Genomic DNA, 24,450 nt, shown 5'->3' on the forward strand with positions numbered 1-24,450 from the left:
GTGTAGGTAGGTGTGTGTGGTGTGTGCAGGTGTGTGTGGTGTGTGTAGGTAGGTGTGTGTGGTGTGTACAGGTGTGCAGGTGTATGTGGTGTGTGCAGGTGTGTGTGGTGTGTGCCGCTGTGTGCGGTGTATGAGAGGTGCAATTGTATGTAGTATATGAGTGCAGGCATGTGTATGTGTGCCCCCGCAGGCATGTGAGGTGTATGTGGTGTGTGCAGGTGGCTATAGTTAATGCCAGTGTCTTCCTTCATTGTTTTCTCTTTTCTTTACTACGGCAGGGTCTTGCTGAACACAGAGCCCACAGACCCAGGCCTGTCTGTATAGGCAACTTCACCTGGGGAATCACTGGCTCTGGCTCTGGAGTACTGGGCCTCACACTTGGTGCTTTTCACGTGGCTTCTTCAACATTATTTTAAGAATCTCTCCTATTTAAACTTTCATGATGCTGTATTGGTATTGGTCTTTCTTCTTGTTTTGCTCTGATCTGGGCTGTGATGCGTGGAACTGCCCTCGTTGTCCCCCACCTCCTGTCACCTTTACTCATGACCTTCCTTGCTGGACTCATGGTAGTTTGAGGTTGAGCCTCCTGGTTTGATTTTCTCCTTTGCTTTTTGAATAAGTGTGTGCTTGTGCACATGCATGCGCACATATGGGGGAGTGTATGTGCATGCGGTGTGCACATGTTATATGTGCATGTGGAGGGAGGCCAGAGGACAACCTCCAGTTTCATTCTCCCTAATACCACCTGACTCCTTTGAGTCAGGGTCTCTCTTTGGCCTGGAGCTCACCAGTTAGTCTAGACCAACTGGGTAGTCAGCCTATGCAGAAATCCCGTGTCTTTCCTTCCTTAGGCTGTCATGACAAGCACTTAGCATCAAACTCAGTTTATTGTGAGCCCAGACTCAGGTCCCGACACCCTCATGGCAAGTGCTTTACCAGCAGGGCTTCCCTACCCCAGCTCCTTAGCTGACTGTTATCTTAGTCTTTGGGATCTACTTTCCAGACAACACGACATGCTCAGCTTCACTTTATAATCTGATTCGGCAGCATCCTGCTCTTGTCTCTCTCACAGAGGCAGTACCTCTTCACCACCGCTTTCTGTAATGGGGGCTCTCCTTTAACACCTGCCATTCTTTAGCTTTATTTAATGGGACACCCTAGAAAGGAGGCTGGGGATCTTGAGGAGGTAAACCATTGATGGCTGGGCTTCATCCTAGTATAATACAGATCAATGAATTCAGAACCTGCAGTTCCTGCCTCTAAAGGGAAACTAACTCCCCGCTCTCTTTCTTGGGTCATATAGAGATGGAGAGCAAACACACCAAGCTTTGGGGGACAAAGCAGAGGGTACAGGGGCAAACATGATTTGATTTATTTTTTGTTAAAGTTTTTGAAATTTATTTTCTTACATGAGTACACTGTGGCTGTCTTCAGACACACACTAGAAGATCCCATTACAGATGGTTGCGAGCCACTATGTGGTTGCTGGGAATTGAACTCAGAACCTCTGGAACACCAGCCAGTATTCTTAACTGCTGAGCTATCTCTCCAGCCCCACACATGCTTTTTTTTTTTTTTAAATTTAATCTTTCATTTTATAGAAGATGCATTCCTTAAATCTACCTTACATTATTACTAACATGTTTAAAATGGTATGCAGTAATTTTACATATTACAGGGCACATGTGACATTTCCTTTTTTGTGTGTGCAGTGCTAAGGACTGAGCCCAGGGCCTCGTGTATGCAAGAACTCCAGCCCGTAATCTTTGCTCTGGGAAGTGTCTTTCTGTCTAGCCATTCAGAAAGCAAATTTGCCCTTACATAACACCAAGTGCCAGCGTTTATTAACTGCCCCTTGCCTTCCAGCCCGAGTCACTGTGCCTCCCTTTCCACGGAGAGTGAGTCTTACAAGAATGAAGAGTGAGGCAAAGGCAAGTGGGCAGCGTCACGGACACTGCAAAGAGAAGCTCCCACAGCTAGTCAGTCACTAGGTGGTTCTTATCCAAGGTCTTTGGCCAATACATTCTTGTCTTGGGCCCAAACACTGTGGCTCCATTTTGTAATTCTATTCTGTTTCATAACTATCCTAATGGATGTGCAACCTGTAATTTAAGTTTTGAGTAGTATTATTTTCTTGTAGTTGTCTTAAAGAGAGGTTAATCCCCCCAAACCCCCCGCAGCCCCCAAATCAAATACAAGACTTTCTGGAGGCAGAGCCAGTATTGGGGATGGAACCTGGACTGACACAAGCTAAGCGAGTGTTCTCCACTGAGTTATATCCCCAGCTCATTCTTAACTAAAAAAAAAAAAAAAATTCTGATAGAGGCTCTCCTCAGGGTGCTCAGAAAATGCATGACTTCACTCTGTAGTATAAGCTTCCATGAACTCACTTGGGTAGTTTCTGTCTCCCTGTAACCAGGATTGTAAGCTATGCCTCTCGGGACAGCTACAGTTTTCTTGAAAAATCTTTACTATCTGAGACGGTTGGATTCTTTTATCGTTTTCCCCGCCCCTCGAGACAATCAGCTCCTCAGCACTGCAGTCAGTCTGTGTGTGAGCCTGTGAGTCCTGGGTACTGCACAGGGAGGCCCACAGGCTCCAGGGTTCGGGGCAGCCGCCCGGTCACAAAGATCACAGGAACATTTCCTTGAAGTCCTCTGAGCTCTGCAGGTGGCAGATCAGAGACAAAGGGGTTCCCTTGGGGGAATCCTGAGTGTGGACAGACCGACAAATGCTGGGACTTACCACTTTCCCTAACTCTTACTGTTCTCAGTCTGATAGAGGAGGGAGGGCCAGAGGCAGGACGCTGCGGCCAGGTAAGAGAGGCGGGGACAAAGAGGCTTGGTATGCGCTATGGCCGAGTTTGGTCTTGAAAGTGTGAGGTTCTTAAGTTCAACCTGCCGAGAGCTGGCTGCCCACACTAAGGCTATGTTGGCAATCTGTGAGCGTGCAATTATGTCCTTACTTTTCGGTTCATGTGCTACTTCCTCGACATTCTTCTGAAGAGAACAAAACAGTAATTTGATTTTATACTTTTAAAGGACATCGAGTCGCAACCCATTGTCAGCCTCCACCCCAATGCCCCTGTCTGCAACCTTAGGCCAGACCATCCTGAGCATACTACACATATGGTATAACATATCCACTTGTTAATCTGAGATACAGAACCAGACAGATATCAAACTCACCTTTATCATTTGACATGTCTCATAACGAGCTGCTATTTAAACCCTGGAATTTTTGGAATGATTGAAAAATCTGAATTTTTTTTTAAGACCTGAACTTTTAGTAGGACAACATAGTGCCTATTGCTGTGAAGAATAGTGCTGGGAGGGTTTGGTCAATTTGATATAAACTTAGACATATCAGGGAAGGCAGGAATCTCAACTGAGGAATTGCCTCCATCAGACTGGCCTGTAGGAAGGTCCGTGTGGGCATTTTTATTGATTAATGATTGATGGGGGAGGGTCAAGATCTCTGTTGGCAATGTTACTCCTGATCAAGGTGGTCCTAAGGTATGTAAGCTGAGCGAGCTCTGAAGAGAGAGAGGCAGTAAGCAGCATCTCTCCACGGTCTCTGCTTCAGTTCTTGCCTTGAGGCTTGCCCTGACTTCCCTTCATGATGCAATGCAAACTGTGAGCTGAAGCAAACCTCTTCCTCCCCAAGTTGTTTTTGGTTATGGTGTGTAGCACAGGAACAAAAACCTAACTAGGACAAGATCAAAACAAAACAATCTTTTTTTTTTTTTTTTTTTTGGTTTTTCGAGACAGGGTTTCTCTGTNTAGCCCTGGCTGTCCTGGCACTTACTTTGTAGACCAGGCTGGCCTCGAACTCAGAAATCCGCCTGCCTCTGCCTCCCGAGTGCTGGGATTAAAGGCGACAAAACAATCTTTATGTGACTGGAGAGATGGCTCAGCAGTTAAGGACACTTGTTGCTCTTCCAGAGGACCTGGGTTTAATTCCCAACACCCACATGGTGGCTCATGACCATCTAACCACAGTTCCAGGGGATCCCATGTCCTCTTATGACCTCCATGGTGACTGGGTATGCATGTGGAGCCTAAATATACGTGCAAACAAGACACTCATCCCCATACAACAAAAGTAAGGCTCCAAAAGGTTTAAACTCCCAGAAGCCCTTGATTGCTGTATAGGTGTGTATGTGAGTATGAGTGTGAGTGTAAGCAGGCACGGCGTGCCATTGTGTGCTTACGGAGGCCAGAGCACAACTTCTGGCAGTTTTCCCTTCCCATGATGGAGACTCCACTCAGGTGGTCAGGCTTGAGTGGCAAGCACCTTTACCCACTGTGCCATTTTACTGGCTCTGCTGTAAGAGTTAAAAATGAATATGCACATCACTTTTATTATAACCACGGAGAAATATAGATGTGTAATCTGATGTAGATGTAATGTAACAAAAAACTGATAAATGAGGACAATATGAAGCAAGGCTTGTGGAGCTGGAAAGACGGCTCAGTGGTTAAGAGTGCTTGCTGGTCCGCAGAGGACTCCTAACACCCACACAGAGCTCACTGTTTATCTGTAACTACAATTCCAGTGGCTCTGACACCTGGCCTCTGAGCAGGCGTGTGGTGCACAGACAAACATGTAGACAAAAGCCACCAGGACACATAAAATAAAACAATGTTAATCTTGTGCTTATGCTATGGTTAGCCAAGCATAAGTCTTTGAAGGATGGTTTTTCTTGGGTAGCATGGACAGAAAGAATCAGGCCTGACTTACGCTGGGCCTGCTGCTTAATCCAAGTACCAGCACAGGACCCAAAGTGCAAAAGTTACCTCTCAAGAGGTATAACCCCCATAGCCCACCGCCACTCTTAGTTAAGTGAATGGAGTAAGTCCTGCAAATCTAGGCCTTTGTTTCCTCTGAAAGTTAGTCCTACACAGCCTTGGCAGCAATGGTGCCTGCCACAGCCACCTTGGCACCTCATGCACGCCTGATAGAGTCCTCAGGCAGGCTCAGTTTGGCAAAATGGAAGGAATGTGGGTTTCATAGGTAGCTCTCTGCTCAAGTCAGGTCTCTACCACCTGCTGCTCATAAAACTGGGGGTGGAGTCTGAGTTTCTGAACCCTGACAAGTTCTTTCTTTTCCTATCAGAGTAGAAATAATACGACTTCCTTTGCAGTCTGGGATTAAAAGGAAGGGATGAGGTATGCCTGTCTGCTGCGGCATGGACTAGTGGGCTCGAGGGGACACCTCTCATTTCATATCTAGAAACCAGCTGCAGTGACCTGTGGTGGGGAATGTAGGGAGACGAAGTTGAATGAGGGGAAAATGGACTACAAGAGACTGGCACACAGGTCCTGATGCTGCACCGAGCCTCCTGAGAACCAGTGGCTCTCTCAGCCAGTAGGGGACTTCTGTAGAGTCTCTTCTCTTCATCTTTACTAGTGATGCTGCTTAGGTGGTCAACCCTGATCTAGTAAACTTGCTAAGATTTGACATTTTCTTATGAACGCAACAAAAGAGAAATTTTCTTTTAAAGATAAAGCCTCATGTATCCCAGGCTGACTCTGCACTTTGCATGTAGCAGACAATGACCTTGGTCCTTTTACTATTATTAATATTTTACTTTTTGAGACAGGGACTCATCATGTAGCTTTGGCTGTCTTGGAACTCACTGTGTTGACGCTGGTCGTGAACTCATAGCCATGCTGCTGTTGCCTCTGCCTCCCGAGTGCTGGGATTCAAGGTGCGAACCCCCACATCTGGCATGACTTTGAACTTTCAATCCTCCTGCCTCTACCCCAGTGTTTTCGGGCAAGGGTTACAGGCACAAATGACCACAGCTAGTTTATTGGTGAGGGGGATCAAATTCAGAGCTTTGTGCATGTCAGGCAAGCAATCTGCCAACTGAGCTATGGCCCAACAGCACATATGTGTAAACGCAGTCTGATCTAGGTAGTAATTTAAAAAGCATTCTAGGGCCAGCGAGATGGCTCACGGGGCAAAGGTCAGACAAGGCTGGTGACCGAGGTGCCACCCAGAGAGAATTGATTACACACACACACACACACACAGTGTGGTACATGTACTCTCTCAAATAAGAAATACAAGTAAAAAAGCATGCTCTTAAGCAGCTACATTTGTGTTTTAGGGAAAGGTGGGGTTGCATGCCCCCCTCCCACAACACAGTCCCTTTTTCCTGCTGTTTCTAGATCCTGCCCCTTCCCCCCAATTTTATTTATTTTTTTTTAGAAAAAACTGAAAACGGACTTTGCCTCCTTCAGGGGAATCCATGGCCTGAACACTCCCTCCCTTTCAGGTCTCACCAATAAGCTACCTGCTGACTGTGCTCACAGAGACTGAGTTTCTAGAGGCACAAGTGCTAAAAGCCTTTTCTGTTCAAGTTCCTGACTCAGAGGAGGGCAGGCGACATGTGTTTCTGCGGTGCTTTTCTCCCACATCACAGATGTCCTTGTGCAGGGGTCTTTGCCTGGTCACACCAGCTGCCTGCGGGCATTAATATATGAGTTGAGCACGCTGTGCTTTCACACCTAGTGGGCACAGGCCTGCTTTCTGTTGACCATTTGAAAGGTTGAAGAGGTAGGCAGGTAGAGTGCAAACGTCCACACCCACAGCCACGCACCCAAGGAGTTCGAAGGGTGGGGTGTTCAGCTGCTGAGACCAAGCTCTCTGCCGGGGCTGACCGTACTGCTTGCTTCACTGGCTCTGCTCCTGAGTGCCAGACTCAGGCGGCCTCCTGGGGGTACTATGGCTGTGCTCAGGCACAACACGGCTAATACAAAGTTATTTCTATGGATCATGCTTCCGTTCCTAACAGGTAAGTTACATTAATACTCTGTGTCCCAGCTGAGGATTGTGAAATACTGGCAGTGCCATGAGCCAATATGGTTTGTTCCTTCCAAAGCTCACACTGGAGCTTGTGAGGTATTAAAAGGGTGGAGACTTAATCAAGTCTGGATTAGATAATCATGGGTGGAATCTTGGTGGCTTATATGAGAGAAGGACTAGAGGCCGGGATGTCGCACAGTTTTCAGAGTGTTTGCCTAGCGTGCATGAAGCCCAGGGTTTGTGACCAGACATGGTACAGGTTTTATGTTCAGCACTGCAGAGAACAGGTACGGTGGAAGGCTTGGGTAATCCCAGTATTTGGATGGCGAAGGCAGGGTATCCAGGTTATTATTTTTAAGACTTATCTTGGAAAAACAAGACCCTGGAGGAAGAGAGAGAAGGAAGGGAAGGAGAGAGAGGCACCAGAAAACACACTGGTGCCCTGAGGTTTGCCATGTGCCCTGTGCCTCCCTCAGGACTCCTGTAGTAAGTATGCCACCATCAGATGCACTCCAGACCATTTTTGTTGAAAGTAACCTGGTCTGTAGTATTGTGTCAATAGCAACAGAAAAATACACTCTTAGGTGCTACAGTTTCTCAGACTGTGTCTGGGCCTTCCCAAGCTGAACTCCAATTGTCAGACATTAAGAAAGGGGAGTGGTGAGGCAGGCAGATTTCTGAGTTCGAGGCCAGCCTGGTCTACAAAGTGAGTTCCAGGACAGCCAAGGCTACACAGAGAAACCCTGTCTTGAAAAACAAAAACAAAAACAAAAACAAAAACAAAAACAAAAGTGTGTGTGTGGGGGGGGAATGGTCAAATTCAACTCTAGGGATTAGAACGGGTAGAAAAACTCCATCTTCCTTCTGTCCTTTCTGACCTCTTAGTCTGGAGTCAAATTTTGGCAAAAACAAAACAACAACAACAACAACAACAAACAAAACAAAAAAAAACCTGCTCAAAGTCTTCCATGGCCCATCAGGTGCTGAACCGTACATCCTCAGCTCCGCATCTGAATCCCATCGCTAGTATGCAGCTCTAGTGAAGTGCACAGCTCTCACCAAACAGCAACCGGATCTCTGGGGTGCCCTGCAGTGTGAGGCTCAGGGTGTCCAAGCCAGCCTCACTGCTGGCTATACATATCTATACATCCAAATTTCATTCTATCATCAGCCCATCCATCCATCCATCCATCCATCCATCCATCCAACCATCCATTCTACATCTAATCCATGTATCTATATCTATCTAGTCTAATATCTCTATATCTACCTAACAATCTATCTAATCTATTTTCTCTATCTAAACTAGATATATCTATATAATTTATATATCTATTTATATCTATTTATGTCTATCTATCTCTCTCTGTCTACCTACCTACCTACCTACCTATCTATCCATCTATCTTACTATAAAAGAAAATGAGGCTTTTAACAAAAACATATTTCCAACAACCAAGGAAGATGGGTGCCTGGGTGCCTGGCTAGAACATTCAGTGCCTATAGCCTGGTGTGGTGATGACTTCTGTTAACTGACACTGGGGACAGGGGGATGTGGGAGTGTGAGTTTCTATGCCAGCTTGGGACACATAGTAAAGCTTTGCCTATCCATAAGTAAGTAGATAAACATTAAGTGCACAGGTGATATGCCAGTGTCTATGAGGCTGAACACCTTGATCTGTCTCTGTATCTGTCAGGAAGGGGCAATGTGGGCCAGGTGGCAAGACCCCACAGCACAGCTTTGGACCTGCTTAGAAGTTCTGGTTTTATTCTTTAAACTTTCTTCTCTGACAGAAAGAAGAATTGAAGCTTTTAAAAACTGTGGTAAAATAGAGAGTTAGACTTTCCATTAGCCATCTCAGTGCACAGCCAGTGGTGGCCACACTGTGTGTCAATATCACTAGAGCTCTGTCCATAGGAAAGAGGAATGACGAGAAATGAGCCTAAAGTACAGTTTGTACAAGAATGAGGATTTTATTTTATTTATGTAAGCTTTCTTGTTTATTTGCTTTAAGACATTTATTTTTATGTATATGAATGTTTGCCTGCACCATGTATGTGCACCATGTGTGTGCAATGTCTGTGGCAGCCACTAGAGGGCATTGAACAGACTGGAACTAGAGGTAAAGATGGTTGTGAGCTGCCATGTGGGTGCTGGGAGTAGAACCCAGCTTCCTCAGCTTTTAACTACTGAGCCATCTTATCTCTCCAGTCCTCCTGGTTTCTCTCCTTTCAAGACAAGATCTTGCTACGTAGCACAGGCTAGCCTTGATCCTCCTGTGTTAACTACACAGTGCTGAGATTTTCAGGCGTGGGTTACCTTGCTGGGCTCAGAATGTTATCTTTATTTTTAGTTCATTACATTAAAAAAAAAAACCATTTATCATGTGGGTGTGTGCTTATGTGTGCATGTGCCATGGTACTCCTATGACAGACGGAAGATGTAGGAGTTATTTCTCTCCTTCCACTATGTGGGTTCAGGGATTGAACTCTGGTCAGTGGGCTCAGTGGTAAGCACTTTTACCCACTGAGCCCCCACCCTTGGATCTGGATTATTATTTTTTATCTATCTATCTCTTTATCCCTTTATCTCTATCTAATTTATTTATATCTATCTAATCTATGTATCTATTTATATCTCTCTGTCTGTCTGTCTATCTATCTATCATCTTTTGGGTTTTTTCTTTGTTTTGTTTTGTGTTTTTTGAGACAGGGTTTCTCTGTGTAGCAGCCGGTACTGGCTGGTTTTGTGTGTCAACTTGACACAGGCTGGGGTTATCACAGAGAAAGGAGCTTCAGTTGAGGAAATGCTTCCATGAGATCCAGCTGTGAGGCATTTTCTCAATTAGTGATCAAGGGGGAAAGGCCCCTTGTGGGTGGTGCCATCCCTGGGCTGGGAGTCTTGGGTTACTATAAGAGAGCAGGCTGAGCAAGCCAGGGGAAGCAAGCCAGTAAGTAACATCCCTCCATGGCCTCTGCATCAGCTCCTGCTTCCTGACCTGCCTGAGTTCCAGTCCTGACTTCCTGTAGTGATGAATAGCAGTTTGGAGGTGTAAGCTTGAATAAACCCTTTCCTCCCCAACTTGCTTCTTGGTCCAGGAATAGAAACCCTGACTAAGACACAGCCCTCCCTGTCCTAGCTGTCCTGAAACTTACTCTATAGCCCAGGCTTGCCTCCAACTCACAGAGATCTGCCTGCTTCTGCCTCCCTAGTGTTGGGATTAAAGGTGCGTGCCAGCATGCCCAGCTCAGAAGGTTATTTTTAAGAGAATAAAACATATTTCTAGAGGCTTGTAATGTAAAAATGGTTAAACTGAAAGAAAACAAGAAACAGCTTCATCAGATTCAACCATGAGAGCTGAGAAAGCTCTTCAGTCTGTGAAAGAGCAAATGTGTGCAGTGGGCTCCTGCTGTGGTGTGTGTCCAGAAATCCTGTAGCACAGGAAGAAATCTCAGATGGAGACGGTACCTCAGGAGGCGTCTACAGAGCCACCTGCCCCCATTTCCAGTCTGCACAACTCTCTCTCTCTCCTGTAGTTATGCCTAAGCAAGGCCGCACAGTCTTGAGGACCTCACACGGCGATGTGAGGGTCCCCTGCCAAGCAGCAGAAAGAGGAAAATGCGGGTTACAGGGCCGTCTCTTGTAGCTAGGGAGAGGGGAGTGGGTGGCCACTCATTAACCAGGCATGCCCGAGTGCTCAGGGGACTGCAGAGAAGGCTTGTCCCAAACTTTTCCATCACCGCCATGGCTCATTTCCACAACATCGTTAAGGCAACACTATTAATGCTGGTGTTATGGTTTGTGTCGCTGTTATACCAACGACAACTCATCAGCTTCTGTTAATGCTTTGCTAAGTGCTGGGAGTGAGGCAAAGGCCTGATTCTGAGCTGAAGGAATTCTCATCTAGATGCAAATTGAGGCAAGCAGTCCGTCCACGGTGCACCGAGTGGTGCCTGAGCTCGCAGAGTAGCCATTTTCCCACCATTTCATGTTCAGTACCAGCTCTCAACTCCAACCCGGTGCATTTTCACACAGATATGTTGGCAAAGCAGCCCCCCTTCTTAGAACTGAAATGTTCTCTTAGTCATACCTGATATTCTGAGCCTTGATCCCTTTGATTTAATCTGAGGTAAATACTTCTGGTTCCCCCAACTTCAGACTTAAAGATGTTAGCACCGGATATCTCGGATGCTCCAAAGGAATAATGATAACGATAACAATAATGATAATAATAGCCAAACCATTCTCCTCTCCCATCCCCCGTGAAACATTCTGTCCTAGAGAGAGAAGGGAGGCTCTGGAAGCTAGGAGAACCTACAAGACTTAAGAAGTTCCTGAAAGTTACAAGATTCACAGGACCAGCTCCTAAGGTAAAGAGGTAAAATTGCTTCTCCTTCAGTTGCCTGTCCAGAGTGCAGCTTTCTTGAGTCATTCTCATGCCCAGTGACCTTCCAGTGAGGTGACTGCCTTCAGTCACCCATGCTTCTATGAGTACCCTCAATAAACTCAATAGTTTACTCAGCTAGACGTAGGTGTAGTGGTTTCTTTGGTCTTTGATTGTGGCTGTCTGTGGTGAAGAAATGCTTGCTAATATCTCTTCAGGAAAAAAAAAATCACTCAACAGCGTCTAGTAGAGCTTGCCTTTCACCTACTGTACTGTCCTAGATAACTGAATGGTAGCACTACTCGCCCTTTCAGGCCCCAGACCTGCAGCATTCACCCCTCCCCCACACGACACATAACTGGGACACACCCAGCCCAGCCAACGTTATCACACAATGATTTTGAGATTAGTGCTTTCCTGCAGAAGCTGTGGACCCTGCAGCCTCGGTGCAGGCAGCCTCAGTGCAGCCACGGCTGTCTCATGGCTGCTGCTCCCTTTCCTAGCTCCTTCCCTCGTTTCCTTCATGAACTCCACCCTAGAGTCTGTTGCTAATGAAATCTTTTTGGAAAATTACTTTAACTTCTGTTGCACATGCCAGTGTGTATGGCATGCTTGCGCATACAGAATGTGTGTAGGTGCATGGACATGTGTGTGTAGAGACCCACGGCTGATATCCAGAGTCGTCTTCGTTTGTTTCCCATGTTCTCTGAGGCAGGGTCTACCAACTGAACTCGAAGCTTGTCCATACAAGCAGTCTAGCTAGCCAGCTTAGCCTGGGGGATTCCACCTCTGTCTTCTGAGTGCTCGAATTACGTGAGGGTCCCCACACCTATGTAGCACACCTATGTGGGTTCTGGGGACCCCACTCTTATCCTTATGCCTGCATCACATCCCCTGCCCCTAAGGGAATCCTCTCACTAGAGGCAAGCGTAGCACATGCACTTGTGTTGCCTGACTTTCTATCTCTACAAAAAACAAAAAACAAAAAACAAAACAAAACAAAACAAAACACCCTGAGATGATTACCTTATAACCGTTTTGGCTCACAGCTTGGGAGGGTCCCATGTCATTGCTTGGCCCACAGCTCTGAGTCCCTGGAAAGGCAGCTTTTTGTGACAGGAGCATGTGGTGAGTCACATCATTTGCTCACATTTTACATACCATGGGGAGAAGACAGGAGGCTGGGTCTCTCTTCTTTATGCTCTTACTGACCTAAAGACCGTCCCACAGGGCCCCATCTCTTAAAGGCTGCACTACCTAATGACATCACTATTCTTCGGGCCAAGTCTTTTTCCACAGAGGACCCCCAGTGACATTCTACATTTAAACAGTAACATTTCTCTAAAAAACCATGCAGAGAAGATAGTGACAAGTTCATGATGACCTCTGTGTCCCTGCCTTCAAATGCAGCCCATTCTTACCCAGGGACAAGCAGTCGCCGCCATCTTCCCTAACCTTGTCACCCAGCCCCGTCCATCATTTTTGAAGTGATTTGCATACTTTTACTAATCCTCTGAGGGGAGAAGAGTCCCATGCATCAAATCCCAATCACACAGACTATCTCCTGGCTCCCCAACACCACGTGCAGCCAGGCTCCCAGGTCTCCTGAGATGCAGGACCAGTAGCCAAGCCCACTGCACTCGGTGCTGGGCCTGGTCTCTCACAAAGCTCTCCTACTTGTCTCCTGTCTTTCTGGGAACCAGGTTCACTCTGCTCACTGGACTTGCTCACAGTTAACTGCACACCAGTATAAAGGGAAGCTCTGACACAGACTTGCCAGGGATTAGTAAACTTCTGGAAAAAAAGTCACGTGGAAATCCCTCAGGCTTTGCTGGGCTGTGGCTCTAGCATGGGCTAACACAGGGAAGAGATGAGAGGATAAGCAGGGGCCAGTCAAACTTCATAAAATGAAGTGATAGGCCATATATGCTCAGGGGACAGGGTGGGCTAAGCCTGGAATTAGGCATATGAACTAAGAATGAGTCACCATGGGGTGGAGAGGCAGGATCCCAGGCTGGATCCCAGTCTTCAGAGAGTGGAATACTAGGCAGAGATCACAGCCGTGGAGCCCAGCTGCCGTGGTTCACAGCCTGGCTTCCACATTTGCTAGCAGCTAACCCTTCATGAGTGATTGTGCAGTCATCTTACTGGGTTCTTGTCACAGCCTGAGGCTAGCTCTGTCAGCAGAAGCACAGGGTAAGGGGTCCTAGGTACAGGACCATAAACATTTCTGCAGCTCACTAACAGGCCCAACCACTCACATTACTGCATCCTCCTTCCTCTCCTCCCTCCTGCATCCCTCACTTCTCTCCACAGCAAGCCTGGCAAGACAACAACTCACTCTCTGCCCAGCCCGTGCTTTGCTATCTCACTCCTTTAGTAACCCTGCCATCTGGCTTCTACCCTGGCTGGGCCTGTGAGCCAGCCTCCATCCCCTTCCCCTCCCCCTCCCCCTTCTTTTCCATTCTCTCCCATCTTCCCTCCACCCCTTTCTTCTTTCTCTCCTGTAATTAAAAAAAGTTAGTGTACAAAGTGATGTGCTTCATTTTGGTATTTTCATACATATTTTTGGTTGGGCTTCTCCCAGACTCCCCAGGCTCTGCCTCCTGTTGGTCCCCATTTTCCTCCCTCTCCAACATCCATTTTCCCCTTTCCTGATTGTTTCATGTCCCACATACCACCCTCCCCCCACAGATTCACACAGACACACACACAAACACTCACAAACACATGTGTGCATACACACACCAATTCACATTCACAAACACAGACACACCCACAGATACACATAGATACATACACAAACAAACAGACACACTGACAAATACACACACAAATACACACACTCATATGCACACACAGACACATACAAACACATACACACACAGACACACACACAAACACACAGACACACATACACTATTAAACCCCAGGGACTGCACAGTAGAGTCTATTTGTTTTTCTGAGTCTGGCTTATTCATTAGCGTATAATTTTCCATTCAATCCATCTTCCTGCAAATATTGTGATTTTGTTTTTCTTCATGGCTGGATAAAATTCCACCACATATATTTCCACCACATTTCTCTTATCCTTTCATCTGTTGGTGGATACCTAGGTTGGTTCCATTTCTTTGCTATGGTGAACAATATAGCAATAAATATGAATATAAAGTTTCCCATGACCATGACAGGTTCTTATACAAGAAACTCACAGTTAAGGTCCGAGGCAGAAGCAGGCAATACCAGCCCAAGACAGGGCAGACAGCCATTCTCGTTTCGTCCCACAGCAGTGAGACAGTTGGAAGATTGACATAGTAAGCTGCAGGGCGCACCCCATCTCTGTATCACACCAATGTCCTAAATGTAGGTAGGGCTACTCAATTACGATGGACAATCCAAGGGGGATCCTACAGTAGCTCTTATCAGGGTTAGAGGATGCGGTTGAGGTAAATTTAACCAGGGGTGTGCTGGTGTGTGGCTCTGTAGAAGAGTTAAACCATCCTGGAAATTTCTATCTCCACTTTACTCTGTTTTTGTATCCCTGTGGTTAAACAGTGCTGAGTATGGCCTGTTCAGAAGCCCTCCCTCAGTGTGAGTTTTGTCCTAAAGAGGGAAGGAGGAACAGTCCTTGACGGACTTAGCTCCTGAGTTGGTGTTCTGGGAGATCCATTCTTCCTGTTGGGGAGACTTTCGGGGCAGGAATTATCAAAATCACCTTTGAGTACTCAGTGCCTGGGACAGTGCCCCACAAGAAAGAAGGATTTAGGGAAAAACAGCTGAACAAATGATTTCCCTTGTGGGCTTCTGGGGATAGAAGAAAAACCGGGCAGGAGGAAGGATTTGTTCATGTGGTAGAGTGCTTGTCCATCACGTACATGGTCCTGACTCTGACCCCTGGCATCAAGCAAGCCAGGAATAAGGGCACACTTGCAATCCCACCATTCCAAGATGGGGGAGGGGGAGAGGGAGAAGGAAAGAGAGAGGAGGGGAGATGGAGAAAGGGAACGAAGGGATGAGGGAGGGAGAGAGAAAGAGACAGAGAGAGAGAGAGAGAGAGAGAGAGAGAGAGAGAGAGACATACAGTTCTTCCCTCCCCCACTCCCATACTCACATACTATTTTTAAAATATCTAATCTGTAGAGAGCAACAAGTGATAGAAACATTAGTTTGCTATCTCTGGACAGACACATTCCCAGGCAAATCCTTCTTGGTACTTGAAGTGGTAGACATGAATGTAAAACCAAAGTAGTATATGCAAAGACTTCTTAATGCAATGAAATTAGAAATATTTATAGATTTCTAGAGTGCATTTCCTTTGAAGTTAAGAAATGATGTCAGGTTGGGGGTGTAGCTAGTCGGGTGGTGTTTTGGGTGTGTTGCCCGTCAGATGGTGTTTGTGTAGCATGCATAGAGCCTTGGGTTTTTTCTTGAGCACCACACAAAGCAGGCAGAGTGGTATAGATCCACGGTCCCAGCACTGGGGCAGTGACAGGAGGATCCCAAGTTCAGTGTCACCCTCAGCTATACAGTATGAGGCCAACCTAGGATAAGAGACTTTGTCTGAAAAACATTTTTAATTGGTACATATTTGCATGTGCTTATAGGGACAGGATGGTGGCTTGCCATAGGTACGTAATATGTAACGAGCAAACCAGAATAAAGAACTTTTCTATCTTAAGCAGAGTAACACAAAATCAAAGTCTGTGTTGAGGAGACAAAATAGTCTATAATGTGCTTGTTATATTAGCTTGAGGACTAGAGTTCAAACCCCAGCACCCACATAAAATACAGGTACTTGTAATCCCAACACTAGGGCTCGAGAGCCAGGGGGACTGCCAGGGTGTGGACATCCACTCTGGTAGAATCAGTGAGATGCAGATTTGGTGAGAGGCCCTGTTCAAAATACAAGGGGGGTGTGTGATTGAGAAAGATACCTTGGGTCAGCCTCTAGCCCCAACATGTATGTACACACACTTGCACTGACACACATGTATGCATATACACAGACACACACACAGACACACACACACAGACACACACACAGACAGACACACACACACACACACACACACACACGCAGGCTATTCATCTCAAATAACCTTGAAAAGCTGACTGAGCAGAGACTCCCAACCCCCACCCCCAGTATCCAGGTTACATAAACAAGAGATCTTGCCAATGAAGTTGGTTGACATATTTTTTGAAAAGATTACCTTTTGCTCAGGACACTTTCCCACAAGGAAACAAATGTTAGCTCTCTATTATCATGTAACGATTGCCCGCCCAGTATCTCAGTGGCTTAAGAGAGTAATTAATTATGTGAGTGAATTACCTTTCTCTCACATCCACTCCTGTGTCCTGTGAACGTGGTAATTACAGCTAAAGGAGAGACTTGGAATGTAGCTAGATGCACACTTAAAATGCACAAGACTGTCAGCTCCATACCCAGCCTCGGAAGGAAAGTAGAATGATGTCATAGCGTAGTCCCAAAGGACTGGATCCTCACAAGAAGGGGAGGGGATACCAGGGATGCAAGCACACAGAGAAGAAGCTACAAGAGAACACTGGGAAAGCTCTGCAGGTCAAGAGGCAAGGCCTCCAAGAGACCAAACTCTCCACACGTTGGACTGCATTAATCAGCTTTGTGTTACTACAACGGAACACGGCACAAGCTGCTTCTGAGGGAAAGAGAAGTTTATTTTGCCTCACAGCTTTGGAGATTGAAGTTCATGGGTGGGGACAGCTCAATTTCTACTGTGATCATATCATGGCTCAGGGTCTTCCCTTACCTCACTCTTTCTGGGATTACTTCTGTAATGATACTCTCATCCGCCAAGTCTTCCAGGGGACTCTGACTCAAGCTATAGGTCAAACATGAGATCCCAACACCAGGGCTGTAGCTTAGTTGTAGAATGCATGCTTAGCAGGAGCTGTGTGTGTGTGTCTCTATGTGTGTGTCTCTATGCTAGTACACATGGGCACACTTTAATGGTCAGCCTGACATACCCTAGAGTCACCTGGGAAGAGTCTCATTAACGAGTCTCACTAAGAGACTGTCTACATTGGGTTGGCCTGTGCACATTCCTGTGCATTATTGTCTTAATTAAGTTAATTGATGTAGGAAGCATCATCCCCAGGGGGCAGCACCATTCCCTAGGCAGTGAGTCCTGATCCATATAAGAGTGGAGAAATTGAGCTGACTACAAACAAGCACATGAGCATCTCTGCAGCCCCTACATCAAACATCTTGAAAGAGTCCACACTATCTTTCACCTCTCCAGTGTGTGTCTTTGGCCCTTGGCCATGCAGGGGTCCAGAGAGAGGCTTGTCAAGTTTATGGTGAAATGGGGTGACATCATCCTTTGGCTTCTGTGTGGTTCCTGCCTTTCTGCCTGAACTCAGGCAGTTCAGAATCCCTTCCCCGTCTGTCCCTTAGCTGCCCACTCTCCTTGATTCTCTCTTCACCAGCCACATGTTTTCTACATCATTCATACACCATGGCTGCCTCAATGTTTTATACTAAGATGCTCCCAGGTCCGGGTTCACACGCCCAATTCTGTTTACACTCTTCCCCTTGGACACAGGAGCCACAGTGCCTTACTGTCCCAGAGCAGCTGACTCCTACCCACAGAGACAGACCTCCACAGCCCTTTGGTCTCCCAACACAACAAGTCCACCTCATCTGGTCAAGGCAGAGCTTTAGAATCATCCTTGACTCTTCTTTTCCCCCTCAAATTACTTACTCACCAGATGCCAAATGCCTCCTGCTTCTTCCTGTCAGAGCTCTCCGAGTTCCACTGTACTCCCTCTGCCTTCGCCTGCTACCAGGCCTCTACCTAGTGTGGGCCTCTCTGCTCCTGCACATCCTATCTGATCTCAACAGCCAGCCAACAGACACCCCAAATGCAAAGCTTGGTCACTGTTCCTCCTTACTGAGAAAGGGGTTGGGTCAGCCAGTCACCAAGACAGAATAGACTGTTCTCCCATAACAACTAAACAGGTTCTAGCATGTTTTATTGTCCTCCCACCCCCGTTTGCAGACAAACTGCCTTCGTTGTTTAATTAGGGGCTATTTATTGAAGCCGCACGTCCCATACACACACGAGCATTGCTCATGGCTCTGTCACCTCTCACCAAGCACTAGATTTGTCACTTGTTCTTTTAAAGCAGGGTCTCACGTCTCACACTGCTTAGACCTCCTTTAGGGTCACTGGGAATTTGGAGATGACCTTGAATCTCTGATCCTTGTCTCCACTTTTCAAGTACCAGGATCATAAGTACCAGGCCTGCTTGTGGGGTGCAGGAGACTCACCCATCACAGAACTTCATGCTCTCTGGACAAGCACTTTACCAACTGAGCCACATCTCCAGCCTGCATTAATTTATTGAACAAATAAAGTATTTCAGTAAGTGCTGTCACTAAAGACTAATTATTCACCCCATCCAACTTTAGAACAAAATTCATGGGAGCTGACTTTAGAAAAAAATTATCTTCAGGGTCCCCATTTATGGAAGGAGTCTCTATTCTAAAGAGCAGAGATAAATTATGTTGAAATATTTTTAGGGCTGCAGAAATCTTCAAGCAGCTCATATCTCTCTATGAAGATTAAGCCAGTAGCAAAGTTAACAAAATCATCCAAGCTCTTAAGGGACAGCACATAAATTAAACCATCCAATAAAATCCAATTATAAAGGGACACATTTTGTATGAACGTCAAATAAGCCCCGCCCTCTCCACTCGACTGTGGCTGCAGAGGCTGCAGGCAGTGCCAGGTGGGGCAGCTTCCTAGGATGGCACTTACAGACGGTTAGGTCTGTTTATGGCAAGCACCCAGCAGAGGCATCCTTTCCTGATTTTTTTTGTGTGTGATATGTGTGTGGGTATATGTGTGTTATGATGTGTGTGTGTGTGTGGTGTGTGCATGTATGTTAACATGCATGTGAAGGCCACAGTTGGACATCAGATGTATTCTTCTCCCATTCTCCACCTTATTTCTGGAACAGGGTCGCTTCACCGACCTTGAGGCTTACGCCAAGTTGATTGATTCAGCTAGGTTTGAGGAGCAGCGATCTTCAAGAACCTGCTCATGTCCTCCCGCCCTCCCTCCCCCCAGTACTGAGGCCACAGATTTCTGCCACTGCGCCAGCTTTTGTGTAGGTGCTAGGGACCCGGATCCAAGTCCTCCTGCTTGTGTGGCAGGTACCTAACCTGCTAAGCCATCTCCTTAGCTCTCTGTTCCAATTCCTGAAACACACCATGGTCACCCTGGTTTCCTGCAGCTTTATGAAGACAAGTTCTGTGGGCAAGCTCATTGTTTCGCTGTTTAGGGGGCACACACACGATCCAGGTCGCAGCAGAGAATCATTTGAACATGCAGTTCTGTGACATAAAAGTATCCACACTGTCATGGGGCCCACACAGCCTCCATCACCGAGACTACCTTATCTTCCCAGAGGGAAACGCCCATTAAAGATGTCACCCAGGGCGCCTGAGATTGGTTCAGTGGGAAATAGCTACTGCTGCTAAGTCAGAGGACCTGTGAGATCCACATGGTAGAAGAAACCAGACTGGAAGATTGCCATCTGATCTCTGCACAAGTGTGGTGACACACATACTACATCCCTCCCTCCACATAAATAAAATATAATTAAAAAAAAATCACCCTTATCTCTTGGGAAACCGGAACTCCATTTTCTGCTTCTATGAAAAGTATGGGGATCTTATGTAAAGGAGACCACGAAGTATCTGTCCTTTGCTGTTTGGCTTCTCTCACTCAGCATGACAGCCTTGGGGTTTATCCCTGCCCATAGTCAGGGTCTGTCTGGCACCCGGTTCCCGCCAGTCATGGTTCTCTTCTGTCTCTTTGCTTACTTAAGCTCACAGCACTCCTCCAGGCTCAGCTCAGCTGACACTGTGTCTGCTCCAGTCATTATCCCAGCCACCAACTTACTACTCTTGACTTAGCCTTTTACCCAAGTACTATTTACTACACTGCCAGCAAGTATGTGAGTTTTGGAGGACAGAGCAATGCTGGGCAGTTCAACCCTTACCAGGCAAATGACCACTGCCAACCATCCCTGAATGAACAGAGGAGCAACCACGGTATGTTCTCTGCTTGGCAGATACCTTTTCTCCCCTAAGATATCAACTGTTATGGGCTGAGTGATGTCCCACAAGAAGACATGCTGGTGTTTAACTCTAGTGTCCCCCTGTGGCACTCTTACTTGGAAATAAGGTCTTTGTGGATGTCACCAGGTTAAAATGAAGCCATTGAGGTGGACTCTGGCCTAAGATGATTAGTGCTTTAAGGAAAGAGACATGGGTTCACAAGCAGACACAGAGGAACGGTGGCTTAGGAGGTGGAATTAGGATCTAAAAAACTAGGATGCAAGATGCTGGGAGAGAAGAGCAGTGTGGGAGCCTGGAGGAGGTGTGGCCCTACCCACCCACCCACACACTCACTTTGGCCTTTTAGCTCCAGAGCCGTGTGGAAATTCAATGTGCTGATTTAAGTCCTTGGTGTTTGGGAGCCTTATCTTTCTTTTCCACAGGTAGAGAACCTGTTGGTTTAATAGACTGCAGGGACTATATGAAACAAGATTGTCTCTGTATTGAATATGCATGCCTTGTTTGGACTGTCTAAAGATGCAACAGACCAACATTACATAGAGCTTGTTATCGATTCGCTATCCAAAGATGGTTTAAAAAAACTACAGAGGACTGTGTCTATGGCACTATGACATAGGCACTATGTCCAAACCGTGCCATTTTATAAAAGGGATGGAACACACAAGGATCTCGGTGCTGTGATGGTCCTGGAACCAGTTTCCAGGGAGACTGTGCTTTGTTGTCACAGCACCGGGAAAAGAAACCACCGTGACTGAAATGGCAGGGCTCCGTCTATGCTGGTTTGGTCCCGATGGGTCAGGATCATTCTGCATCTCTGATAGCACCTAACTCAAACCAAACAGGCTACCGCTCTAGGGGCTCCATGCCTGAGCAATAGCTAGGTGTAGGAGGAATCTGGCCTCTTCCATCAACAACTCCAGACCTTCTCAGTTAATCCTCTAACAGCCACGAAGACATGTTGTCCCATTTCCCACCAAGTGACTAAGTTTTCAAGAACCTACCTCAAATCAGGTGATGTCAGACCTTAAAACTCTAGAACATAATGCCCCCCATTCCTTCCTTCCTTCCTTCCTTCCTTCCTTCCTTCCTTCCTCCCTCCCTCCCTCCCTCTCCTTATCCTTCCCTCCCCTTCCCTTCTGCTCCCTCCCTTCCTTCCTTCCTTCTTTTCTCCCAATTGATTCTGCTTTGTTGGTGTTAGTTTAGTGACCTAGTCAAGGTAAATTCAAATGGCGCTTCTAAAGCATGAGTTTTAAGAAGTGGGGGGAGCAGACTTTCTCCTGGCCATACTCCAGGTAGAGAGGACAGAAAGGCATCTCCTTTGATTCCTACAGTGTCACCCAGACCTGCATGTTGTTCTCAACCTGTGACTTATGACAGCACAATTTACAAATGCTGGCCCTGCGCAGCTGAAGCTGGTGTGCGGAGGCACCGCCCTCCCTTCCACAGCCTGGTCCAGCCCCACCCTGGGAGAGATGCAGACTTACGGTTCTCAAAGGAGCATGGTATGTCGGGGATGCCAGAGGAGGTCGCACTGGGCTCTGAAAGGCCAGGCAGAAGCGCTGGCCAGTGTCTGGAGGGGATGAGGAAGCATAGATGCGGCTTTCTGGGCGTTCAGGCTCCTGCTTGTAGGACTCCAGGGGAAATGGGTGCTGCTTGGTCACTTGGGTGGGTGTTGATGGAGAAGAGGAGACGCTGGAGGCTGCAAGGAGGTGACAGAGCTCATTAGAGGTGTGGCCTTGGTGGAGAAGAGGGCTCTGTGCTTCTAAGAGCCCATCCCTTCCTCTGACCAACCAACCAAGTAAACACATACACAAAAAAATCAACTCTGAAATAGTAAATGTAAAAATAAAGGCAGAGTTTAATAAGAGTATTCATAGCCTCTTACAAGTTCAGAGTTCAGAAAGACCCTTACCTCCATGCTGAGGTGTGAGCAGTGCTGGGGAAGTCATACAGTCCTGACTGTTCACCCTCCACATGGCCTCGCTCTCCCCTTGGCCAATACTGCTCGCCCTCTTCTCCTTCCCCACCATGCATATGCCCACAGCAAACATTACAGAGCCATATTGGTGGAGGTTGCTTATAGGGAGATATATAGAGTGCTCGGCAGAACCAAGGTCCTGCTGCAGAAGTCACAAGACAATATGAGTGAACCAGAAGGTGCTTGCCTTGCAAGCAAGAGGACCTGAGCTTGGAGTCGCGTAAGAAAGTCAGGCTTGGTAGGGTGGTACACACTTACACTCTCAGCACTGGGGAGTGTTGGCAGAAAAAGGCAAATCCTTGGCGCTCAGGCAGCCAGCCTAACCTACTCTGTGGTCCCTTTAGAGGATACCCAAAGATGACCTCTGGCATCCATGTACACACATGTAGTCCTCCCCCGAATATGCACACAAGAGATGGGGGATGTAAACATTTCTGATTATATAATCCTGCACGCCTCTATCTCTACCTCCTGACTGCTGGGATTAAAGGCATGTGCTACCATGCCCAATATCTCTTCTTTTATGAGGACACTTACCATACGGTATCAGGCCCACCACAACCCAACAGAACCTCACCCAAACACGACTAACCTGAAAAACTCCTATCTCTAAACAAAGTCACATTCACAGTACTGGGCAGTAGTCTGCAATGTATGCTTCTAGGGACACATCTGACCCTAGTTAGCTGGCAACATAATTGGGTGTATTAGCCACATAATGGGTAGGTCTCTGGGAATTTGAGGGCAGCCTGGCTTACATAGTGAGTTCCAGGTCAACCAGGGCTCTATAGTGAGACCCTGACTCAAAACAAACAAGCAAACAAACAAAAAAAAAGGGAAAGAAAAAAGAATACACACACACACACACACACACACACACGAGGTGGAGGAGATGCTGGAGATCTTTTGAGCAGTGACTATGCATGCACAACTATGAGGAGGCAAGGATGGGTGTCAATACCAGAGGCCAGAAGAGAAGGGATGGACCCTGCCCTGCACACTGTGGAGGAAATGTGCCACTGCCCATGTCTTCATTTTGGACTTTTGTTTTTCTTTCAGATAGGGTCTCATATACCCCAGGCTGGCCTTGAACTCACGATGTTGCTGACCAAGTCTTCAGCAGGGTGTCAGCCTACCCCCTCATAGTGAGGTCAGAGCAGGCTTCCCTTGTAATTATTAAACAGGAAATAGTTCACATCCTTACAGTCAGTGCCAGACCTTGAGTCCTGCCTTGCTGCCTCCCTTGTGGGCATCCATAACCCTCCCCACCCCATGGGCACAGGATGGGGACTGATGAGGTGCATCACAGCAGGGTGGACCAGGTAGGTCAGAAAACAACAACAACAACAGAAAAACCAGACACCTGCGCCACATACTCATTCTATGGATCTTTACTGGCAAGCCCTCCTAAGGTCGGGGCCTCCGTGTGTCGAGGTAGGGGCAGTTCCTGATGATTTATTTCCAACTCCCCCTTGTCCTTCTTGGCCCTCTATGACAGAAAGCACTGACATTCAGTGTCGACGGAACAGAATCAAACTTCCCTCGGACTGGAACTCCACCTAATCTTCACTTAGGCTTTCTGGTCCAACCCACATACACATTTTCAAAGACATAGAATATGTACCTCCCTGGAGGTCATTTTTGCTGATCAAAACTACAGATGTGGAGTTAGGGAGATGGCTCAGTCTGCAAAGTGATTTGCAAGAATGAAGAGCAGAATTTGATCTCCAGAAAACACTTCAAACTAAACAATCAAACCCAGGCATAGCAGTGCATGCCTGTAATCCAAGTTTTGTAAGAGAGAGACAGGAGGATCTCAGTGGCTGACTTAGCGTGCTTGGAAAATTCCAGGCCAAGTGCAAGACCTTGTCTCCACAAAGAAACAACAAATAACACACAAGTAAAACAAGATGTATACCACCTGAAGAGCAAACCCAAGGGTGTCCTGTGAGCACACACATGGGCACCTGTGCACGCCTGCAGCCCTCTGAGCACACACATGGGCATCTGTGCATGCCTGCAGCCCTCTGAACACACACATGTGTACCTGTGCATGCCTGCAGCCCTCTGAGCACACACATGTGCGCCTGTGCACGCCTGCAGCCCTCTGAGCACACACATGGGCATCTGTGCATGCCTGCAGC

At 47.0% G+C, this 24,450-nt stretch overlaps 1 protein-coding gene across 4 annotated transcripts in view; it reads right to left on the bottom strand.

Annotated features, from left to right (window-relative positions):
* Positions 1-24,450, bottom strand: part of Prkag2 (protein kinase AMP-activated non-catalytic subunit gamma 2) — a 243,123-nt gene that overhangs the window by 60,370 nt on the left and 158,303 nt on the right. For all 4 annotated transcript variants that reach the window (XM_021161710.2, XM_021161709.2, XM_021161711.2 and 1 more), the window contains one exon: positions 21,813-22,027. In XM_021161710.2, coding sequence (XP_021017369.1) covers positions 21,813-22,027 — 215 coding nt within the window. The remainder of the gene's footprint in view (positions 1-21,812; positions 22,028-24,450) is intronic.

This window comes from Mus caroli, chromosome 5 (genome assembly GCF_900094665.2).
Source record: "Mus caroli chromosome 5, CAROLI_EIJ_v1.1, whole genome shotgun sequence".
In the NCBI taxonomy this organism is placed as follows: domain Eukaryota; kingdom Metazoa; phylum Chordata; class Mammalia; order Rodentia; family Muridae; genus Mus; species Mus caroli.